Source organism: Macaca mulatta, chromosome 7, assembly GCF_049350105.2.
Source record: "Macaca mulatta isolate MMU2019108-1 chromosome 7, T2T-MMU8v2.0, whole genome shotgun sequence".
Taxonomy (NCBI): domain Eukaryota; kingdom Metazoa; phylum Chordata; class Mammalia; order Primates; family Cercopithecidae; genus Macaca; species Macaca mulatta.
Window position 1 is genome coordinate 101,879,848 of NC_133412.1, and position 10,085 is coordinate 101,889,932.

At 45.9% G+C, this 10,085-nt stretch overlaps 1 protein-coding gene and 1 long non-coding RNA gene across 2 annotated transcripts; one reads left to right on the forward strand and one right to left on the reverse strand.

Annotated features, from left to right (window-relative positions):
* Positions 1–443: 443 nt before the first annotated feature.
* Positions 444–3,378, reverse strand: LOC106999377 (uncharacterized). The gene is made up of 3 exons (XR_013395376.1): positions 3,252–3,378; positions 2,885–2,941; positions 444–605 (listed from the first exon to the last, which is right to left on the reverse strand). It is a non-coding gene; the product is annotated as an uncharacterized LOC106999377 (long non-coding RNA).
* Positions 3,379–4,871: 1,493 nt separating this feature from the next.
* Positions 4,872–7,785, forward strand: LOC144329389 (forkhead box G1). Its single transcript, XM_077938768.1, has one exon. The coding sequence runs from the start codon at positions 5,399–5,401 to the stop codon at positions 6,866–6,868; it is 1,470 nt and encodes a 489-aa protein (XP_077794894.1). The 5' UTR covers positions 4,872–5,398; the 3' UTR covers positions 6,869–7,785.
* Positions 7,786–10,085: the final 2,300 nt, after the last annotated feature.

Here is a 10,085-nt window from a genome sequence, read left to right on the forward strand (position 1 = left end):
ATTTCCACTCTCATAGACGAGGCTCTCCCATAGATTTTTTTACTCGAGGTTCTCAAGCAAAATTGCCGGTGCCACAATGTTATGATGGAAGGATGCTGAAATGACAGGCCTAGTAGACGCTTGTCTTAATCATCGGCTTCTTAATTTAGTTTTAGTGGTGTGTGTGTGTGTCTGTGTGTGTGTGTGTACACACACGCACGAATGTGCGCGCCCCCGGGGACGTTGAGGGTGCGCGTGCGCGCGCTGAGAGCAGCCGCTGACAACCTGCAGCTCCCTAATGAGTGACGAGGCAGGGCTGCTGCAGAAAAGTAACACTTCCCTGGTGTGAAGACCTCTTACTGAGAAGTTTAGTTCACTACTGTTCTTGCAAACCTAATCGTATAACCTGTAACCAAAACCCACAGAACAAGGATACAACACGCTAAAGAGTAACTTCTAATCACTAAATGTTAGCACCATTACCTGCTGTTAGGAAGATATTATAGACGAGTTGGCTCCGGCCGGGGCAGACCTCACCTGCCACAGGATCTCTGGAAATACCTGGATGCCTCCATATGGGATCTCCTCACTCCCAAACGTCACAAGGTCAGAAATTCTCTGTGCATCTGCAGGAAGAGAACTTTAGCTAGAGCTTGGCGCTGGGTGCCACTCCAAGGACACCCTGTCCAGGGAATGGAGAGCAGAGTGGATTTTAGGTAAATGGGGCCCACCTTCATTTAACCAGCAGCTAGCAAGAAGAAGAGGAGAATCACTGAACAAAAATGGGAGAGAGGCCCTAAAGAAGACTTAAATAACATTGCCAAATGGAAAAATGAAATGTTCTGCTCCCTACTTAGATGAAGTATGCTGTGGAGCCTTGGTTATTAATTAAAACTCCAGAAGGAATAATCTAATTCATTTCCTAAGCAATTCTTCCATTGGAACTGCTCACTCTTTAAAGGGCCTGACCTCTTTGGGGGAGCTGGGGACTGCAGACAGAGCAAGAGAGAAGTTTACTGTGATATATACCAGAAAATTACATTTACTTTGACTTCTGCTTTTACTCATTAATAGTACACATTTGTAGATGTCTGTGTAAGAGATCAAGGTTACATCCGTCATGAGAAAAAAATTAGAATGATAGAGAATTTGTTTCAGGTCTGAGACAACTGGATTCCCTCTGTCTTCTGAAGGTAATCACGGTGACTGAGTGGGGCTGAAGACTGGGCTTCAAGTGCTTAGGGAAGAGGCCCGAGGTGGACAGAGGCAGGCCTTCAAATCCAATTTGCACCCAAATTGGCCGGTAAGATATACAAAGCCCCATCCAGAGACTTTCAACTTGCACAATACTCTGTCCAGGGCCCCCCTCCCCCTCCATTTCAGCTAGTAGCAGTTCTTTTAAAAAGCTATTGCTGAGACAAACACGGGGCGCTGAGTAAACAGTGCATGTTTTGTTGAACAAGCTATATATATATATATATATATACATATCACCGTCTCGACATAAAGTGCAATTGAAATTATTAAAAGGAATTAAAACTCACTTCTTGCCAGATTACAAATAACTTTTGTCATTAGGAAGAATAGATTTTTAAATATTACATTAAACTATATACTATTTGTCTATAATATCCTATTTTGAGAGACTTGCATTCATGCAATCCTTAAACCATATAACATAGTCTTAATTTGAATGAAAAACATTTTCCCAGTCAATATGAGCTCCTAGCATATAAAATCAGATTATTAAAGTGCTCATTAGCGAACCCCAGTTTTTGCTATTTGAAAGTAAACAGAAGAAAAACTTATTTCCACCTGCTAAAATTTTATACAAGATTACAAAACAATGCACGCTCAGCTTTGACCTAAGAAACACCTTAAAACATTAAAAATTCATCAGTCAGAGCTGGTGTATTGAAGGAAAGCTCCTCCAGTTTGCTGCTGAGCTTGGATTTGAATAAAATGTCCAATGTTAACAAACAATACCCACGTTTGGCACTTTGTGTATTAAATTGATCAAACAGATTTTAGGAGGCACAATGCACAATTTGTACAGACCTGATTGAGTTAATATAATATCAGCAAATTTTACATCGAAATGATTCTGTTTCTTTTCTTTGTGTTTAAAACCAGCACAGATTACAAATTTTAATGATCTGAAAATGTTTGGTATACAAAATCATGCTTATTTCAGTATTAGCAAAAACACAAGAAATTTTTCAACACAAACACCCAGCTGTGTCTATTTTAAAAGCAGTTCAATGACAGCTTGCACTTATGAGCATGCAATCAGCTAATTTCGTTTTTTTTTTCTTCTGTGTTAATCAACACTTTCCTTCCTGCATATCAGAGTACAAATAGTATAGTTACTCCACATCAGTAAATGTTTACGTAACCTGTCCTTTCCCAAGAATCCGGTTACACCGAATCATTTCACGCTAGACCGACTACGAAAACGTACCGGGCCGTCCACCTCAGAGGGAGCCCTGTGTGCCATTATAAGTGGTGGTGAGAAGGGGGGCTGTAGGGGGAGAAATTGGGAGGAGTAGGTGGAGGAATAGAGAGACAGAGGAATGGAGGGTGGGGGGAAGAGGTGGGGGGAGCTAAGGGAGAAGGAGGGAGGAGGGAGGAAGGAGAGTTGAGGAAAAGTAGGAAGAACGGGCCTGAGGAGGGGAGAAGAGTGGGAGGAGGAAAAGTGAGTAGGAAGGGGAAGGCCCACAGATCTCTCCAGCCGGTAGGCAAAGCCCATTAGCTCACCCGGCCCTGCGAGAAATCCACAGCTTGGAAATCAATGTTTGGGGCCATGTCACTATCAACACCGATTGCTGGAACCCTTGAATTTTTCCACATGTAAATAGTTTGTTTTCAAATGAGAAGATATGTAGACATAGGAAAAGATACATACATACAGTGGAAGGACATTTGAGGTTAGTCCAATATTCAAAGCTCCTTTGTGGCATTCCTGAAAGATGCATATTTAAAATTCACTAGCTATTTGTAATTATCTATTATTCTCTCTAGTTTCCTCCCCCCACCCCCCGCCCCAACCTTTTCTCTCTCTCTCTCTTTCTTAAGACTGGGGGTGGGGAAGATGGAATAACCCTCTATTATCCTGAGTATTCATCAGTCGCATTCTTTATGTTACAATTTAACTTTAGCATCAAGCATAAGCGCCAATTTTCCTTCCTTCGTTTTCTTAAATACAAATCTGCCAGATATCTTAATGAGAGTTTATCAAAATGAAGAAATGCTTACATTTTATAATTATTTACCTTCTAGAGGAAGGAAAAGGTGCTTTTCATTTATGCTTCTCCTCCACCTCCCTCTGGGGCTACATCCTCCGTAAAATGTGGTATGTTTCGTGCCCATGTGGGATGAAACAGCCTTTGATCAATGTGCTCCCCACTAAATTCCAATCCCTGGGAAATGCTGGGCCTTAGCCCTGCCCCTGGCCACGGGATCCTTTTAAAGCCCCCGATTCGCAATTTCCCCATTCACTTCAACGTTCAACCGAACCTTCCCAGTTCCAAAGCCCAAGAAGCTGGGACTGTGGGATCCACGTTCCCAAGGCTCCCCGGTGCTTTCCCACAGCACTCAGGGTGGGCAAGAGATGGCTTCAGTATACTGTTATTTCAGGAATGAGGCCCGCACAAAATAAAAGCATTTGAGAAACGGAAAGAAAAAAAGAGGGAGTGAAAATAGGAAGGCTTAAAAAAAAAAAAAAAAAAAAAAAAAACCGGAAAGAAATAGACGCCCACCCTTATTTTCCCTCCAATGTCAACAAGCAAAACGAAAATATTTCCAGGGTGATCGCTCGCAGCTACCCGCTTCCAATTCGGATTAGAAGCTGAGGCTGGAGCGGCGAGGAGAAAACGACATCGAGTCACCCCAAGCGTGAGCGACGGTCTGGAGCAGGAGAGAAGGAAAAGGAAGAGACACACGTATATAGCATGTGTTACCTGATTTATTTCGAGATTGTTTGGTACTGTTTTCTCTCTGGGCACCTCTCATTTCGGAAGGCCATCAGAGGCGCCCACTACTGAGCGGCCCCGGCCCGCCGCAGCTGCACCCGGAGCCCCAGGCCCGGCTTCCCCGCGGCGCCGGAGCCCGGAGCTCGCCGCCGCCCAGGCCTCGGGAATCGAGTAAGTAACCCCTGTTTGGCCCCGCGCTCCTCTGCCCACTTCCTCCTCCTCATCTCATCGCTCCCAAAGCTCTCCCACACCCTTCTCCCCGAAGTAAAGGACACCCCCCGCACACACGCCAGCGGTGGGCCTTCTCTCCCCCCTTATCCAAAGCTGCGCTAGACTATTACCTACAAAGGGCACAATTTTCCTACTGGCTCAGAAATGCCAGACAGGGGCCTGCAGGGCCGACTAGGAAAAGTAGTGCCTCGCCTCTACCTCCTCCATTTCCTGCCCTCTCGCATCCTCTCCCTGCACTCCCACTCTTCCCCCTACCACCACCACCACCCCCGCTTTCAAAAATAAAATTGGATACAAACTTTAATCACTAAGGACAAATATTGACGCTCAAACGAAAATGACCCAGTACAATGAGGAGGAAGCCGGAAATGTGAGCTATTGGCCCTAGGAGAGGAATTTCGGTGGAGCGGAGCCGGCTGGGTGGAGGGGGTGGCGGGGGCGCAGGGAAGGGCTGCGGCACCGCGTGCTCCCGCCGGCGTATCCCTACGCGGCTCCGCGCGGCCGCGGGGTCCGAGGCCCGCGGAGAGGGGGAGGCGAGCGCCCGAGGGGGCGGCAGCCGGAGGGCGGGGCGGGGGTGGGTGGGCCCGGCCCCTCCGATTGGTCGACGGCGAGAGAGACGCTCCCGCACGCCGCCGGCTCTGATTGGCCCAGCGGTAGGAAAGGTTAAACCAAAAATTTTTTTACAGCCCTAGTGTGCGCCTGTAGCTCGGAAAATTAATTGTGGCTATAGCCGCCTCGATCGCTGTCTCCCCAGCCTCGCCGCGGCCGCTCCGGGACGCGCCCGCCCGCCGCCCGGCTCTCCCCCCCTTTGGGCTGCTGCTGCTGCTGCTGTGACTGCTGCTGCGAGAGGAGGAGGAGGAGGAGGAAGCAGCGGGGGGGGGAGCGGGGGGTGGGGGGGGAGACCAAGAAGTACAGTTGGGAGCGAGGGAGCTTCACCCCCGGGGCGGTGGTTGTTTCTTTTTTCTTTCTTTCTTTTTTTCTTTTCCTTTTTTTTTTTTTTTTTTTTTTCTAATTCCTGAGGGGTGGTTGCTGCTTTTGCTACATGACTTGCCAGCGCCCGAGCCTGCGGTCCAACTGCGCTGCTGCCGGAGCGCTCAGTGCCGCCGCTGCCGCCCGCGCCCCCCGCGCCCCGTTCGGCACCCACCGGTCGCCGCCGCCCGCCGCGCCGCTGTCCCGCTCCCGCGCCGCCGCCGCCGTTTCCCCCCGACGACTGGGTGATGCTGGACATGGGAGATAGGAAAGAGGTGAAAATGATCCCCAAGTCCTCGTTCAGCATCAACAGCCTGGTGCCCGAGGCGGTCCAGAACGACAACCACCACGCAAGCCACGGCCACCACAACAGCCACCACCCCCAGCACCACCACCACCACCACCACCATCACCACCACCCGCCGCCGCCCGCCCCGCAACCGCCGCCGCCGCCGCAGCAGCAGCAGCCGCCGCCGCCGCCGCCCCCGGCACCGCAGCCCCCCCAGACGCGGGGCGCCCCGGCCGCCGACGACGACAAGGGCCCCCAGCAGCTGCTGCTCCCGCCGCCGCCACCGCCACCACCGGCCGCCGCCCTGGACGGGGCCAAAGCGGACGGGCTGGGCGGCAAGGGCGAGCCAGGCGGCGGGCCCGGGGAGCTGGCGCCCGTCGGGCCGGACGAGAAGGAGAAGGGCGCCGGCGCTGGGGGGGAGGAGAAGAAGGGGGCGGGCGAGGGCGGCAAGGACGGGGAGGGGGGCAAGGAGGGCGAGAAGAAGAACGGCAAGTACGAGAAGCCGCCGTTCAGCTACAACGCTCTCATCATGATGGCCATCCGGCAGAGCCCCGAGAAGCGGCTCACGCTCAATGGCATCTACGAGTTCATCATGAAGAACTTCCCCTACTACCGCGAGAACAAACAGGGCTGGCAGAACTCCATCCGCCACAATCTGTCCCTCAACAAGTGCTTCGTGAAGGTGCCGCGCCACTACGACGACCCGGGCAAGGGCAACTACTGGATGCTGGACCCGTCGAGCGACGACGTGTTCATCGGTGGCACCACTGGCAAGCTGCGGCGCCGCTCCACCACCTCGCGGGCCAAGCTGGCCTTCAAGCGCGGGGCGCGCCTCACCTCCACCGGCCTCACCTTCATGGACCGCGCCGGCTCCCTCTACTGGCCCATGTCGCCCTTCCTGTCCCTGCACCACCCCCGCGCCAGCAGCACTTTGAGTTACAACGGCACCACGTCGGCCTACCCCAGCCACCCCATGCCCTACAGCTCCGTGTTGACTCAGAACTCGCTGGGCAACAACCACTCCTTCTCCACGGCCAACGGCCTGAGCGTGGACCGGCTGGTCAACGGGGAGATCCCGTACGCCACGCACCACCTCACGGCCGCCGCACTCGCCGCCTCGGTGCCCTGCGGCCTGTCGGTGCCCTGCTCCGGGACCTACTCCCTCAACCCCTGCTCCGTCAACCTGCTCGCGGGCCAGACCAGTTACTTTTTCCCCCACGTCCCGCACCCGTCAATGACTTCGCAGAGCAGCACGTCCATGAGCGCCAGGGCCGCGTCCTCCTCCACGTCTCCGCAGGCCCCCTCGACCCTGCCCTGTGAGTCTTTAAGACCCTCTTTGCCAAGTTTTACGACGGGACTGTCCGGGGGACTGTCTGATTATTTCACACATCAAAATCAGGGGTCTTCTTCCAACCCTTTAATACATTAACATCCCTGGGACCAGACTGTAAGTGAACGTTTTACACACATTTGCATTGTAAATGATAATTAAAAAAATAAGTCCAGGTATTTTTTATTAAGCCCCCCCTCCCATTTCTGTACGTTTGTTCAGTCTCTAGGGTTGTTTATTATTCTAACAAGGTGTGGAGTGTCAGCGAGGTGCAATGTGGGGAGAATACATTGTAGAATATAAGGTTTGGAAGTCAAAATTATAGTAGAATGTGTATCTAAATAGTGACTGCTTTGCCATTTCATTCAAACCTGACAAGTCTATCTCTAAGAGCCGCCAGATTTCCATGTGTGCAGTATTATAAGTTATCATGGAACTATATGGTGGACGCAGACCTTGAGAACAACCTAAATTATGGGGAGAGTTTTAAAATGTTAAACTGTAATTTGTATTTAAAAAGCATTCGTAGTAAAGGTGCCCAAGAAATTATTTTGGCCATTTATTGTTTTGTCCTTTTCTTTAAAGAACTGTTTTTTTTTTCTTTTGTTTACTTTTAGACCAAAGATTGGGTTCTAGAAAATGCACTTGGTATACTAAGTATTAAAACAAACAAAAAAGAAAGTTGTTTCAGTTGGCAACACTGCCCATTCAATTGAATCAGAAGGGGACAAAATTAACGATTGCCTTCAGTTTGTGTTGTGTATATTTTGATGTATGTGGTCACTAACAGGTCACTTTTATTTTTTCTAAATGTAGTGAAATGTTAATACCTATTGTACTTATAGGTAAACCTTGCAAATATGTAACCTGTGTTGCGCAAATGCCGCATAAATTTGAGTGATTGTTAATGTTGTCTTAAAATTTCTTGATTGTGATACTGTGGTCATATGCCCGTGTTTGTCACTTACAAAAATGTTTACTATGAACACACAGAAATAAAAAATAGGCTAAATTCATATATATCTTGATACTTTTGTCTCTTTTATTAAGTAGAGCTAATTTTTTAAAGACCAATCAAGTCATAGGGAACTCAAAGGCTTTTTCAGCCAAACTAAAATTTAAACTGCTCCTTTAATTTGAACTGACTCTAAAAATGAAAATAGTATTTTTCCCTTTGTGAACAAATTTTACAAGGAGCAGCCTATTTAATAAACCCTAGCTTTAAACAAAGTATAGGCTTTTCAGCTGATACCTGTAAGTTTCTGTGGATATACAACAAAAAGAGATATAATTTAATTTTCTGTGCATAGCTTTTTACCCTCTGTTTATTTCCAAATCCGTTAATAGAATGCCTTTTATATATTTTGTTTCAGGTATATTGTTAATAGAGCTTGGCAAATTATAAATAAATATATGTATATGGTTAGATAGAAGTGAATATAATGCACACATATGTAATATATATAGACACACAGAGCCCTTCAGTTCAGGTACAATTTGCGCTATGAATGCTGCAAAATTTTTGTTTAAATATTTGTATTTATACTTTCTAAGTCAGCATTTATTTTTGTGGCTGTTTACCCACAATGAAAGAGTTCTAATAAAGATGTGCTGAAGTTGCAATATAGATTTTGCTGAAGTGATCACCTGTTGTAATGATTTGCAGATCAATGTTTATATTTTATTTTAAAATTATAACAATTTAGAATTCTAGATATTCAGAAGTAAAATGCCTCTTTCCTTTTTTTAATTTTTACAGTGTAGAGGTATTTATTTGATTCCCTTTTAAATGTCTGTGTAATTCAATCTAGAGATTTGTTCCTTTTGCTTACAATCATAATTTTGTTTTAACTTTCCATATGCATATGTATGCATATACTGTATATGTGTATATATGTGAGACAAAATGAAAACATTTTTTGAGTTGTTTCAGGCAGCCCAATCGCTATAATTGCAGAATATAATTAGAAAACCCTAGTAAAAGGTTTAGTAACTAATTGGATCCTGTGGTGAATCTGTGGAAGACAAGTTGTTCATTTGTTACAATTGTATAGTCTGAAATGTGTTCTGCAGTATTGGAATAAGCTGGTTACTTCTTACAATGGGCCCAGTGAAAAATAATCTGGCCCTAAGATGTTATCAGCAAACACTTAGAGAGTTGCTCAGGGGGAGGAAAAAAAATCCTAAGGGAGAAGCAAGCTTACTGGAATAGATTTGAAATTGAAATGCTGAATACTTAATATTGGAAAAATAGAAGAGGGTGGATTGTGGAGTGGAGAGAGGGAAAGAGGATCTTTATGGTAAAAAATAATTACCACCAAAAAGAATGCGTGAGAGAGAGAGAGAGATAAGGCGAGTGATAGAGAGAGGCCTAAGAAAGATGTATAAGGGCCAGGAAAATTAAAAGAGCTGGAACCAAATATACACAAATGGGGAATGGACAAAAATAGACCAAGACAGCTAGTTTAATTATCTCCTTTAAGCAATTAGACATGATTTTATTTTCTTAGTATAAAAACAGTTTCACCAGAGGTCCAAGTTTTCTTGAAATTTAAGTTATTCAGAATGAAGCATAAAAACATTTCACAAAAATTTTTGTGTTAAAAGCCAAATTTATGGCTGATATTAAAAATAGTAATAAAGTCCAAGTGAATGGTTTTAGGCAAAGGAAATCCCCATTACACATTTTGAATCAAAATATCTCAAAGAGAGCATGTGTCCAAGCTGAAAAAAAAGGTGATGATTTATTGTTTGCTTTTGCCATGGATTTTATTTGTGGATTAAGAATGTATTAACACAGGGGAAATATAGAATTTTGCTTACCAAACGTTAAAAAGAAATTTGAACTCTTGTGCTAAGGTAAAGGGATATAGATATAGAAGAAAGTTTTCCTGCATGAGTATTTTTTTGGCCACATTAAATAAGTATACTTATTTGTGTTTATAAGTGTTTATTTGGGTGACAGATAAATAGAATTTTAATGACGAACATCATACTTTGAAGTCAAGAGTAAAACTGATTTCTTTTAATTCATAGAAACAAAGTACTGGAGTGGAAGTTCTGCTTGGACCCATGTCCAAATTATATATAATGGATATGATTAGAAGTTTGTTAGGTATACTAGACATGAAGGTGGATATATGGAGAGAGAACTTTGTAAAGGCTTCCTGAAGCCTAGTATGAACATCTCATTTCCCTTGACCTATCCTATCATCCCTCAACTTATCTTCTCAAAAAACACATGACAGTCTGGTGTGGCATATAATACAGTTTTGCATCGAACGGGTTGTAATCTTGTGTTATTTGTTGTCTCCAA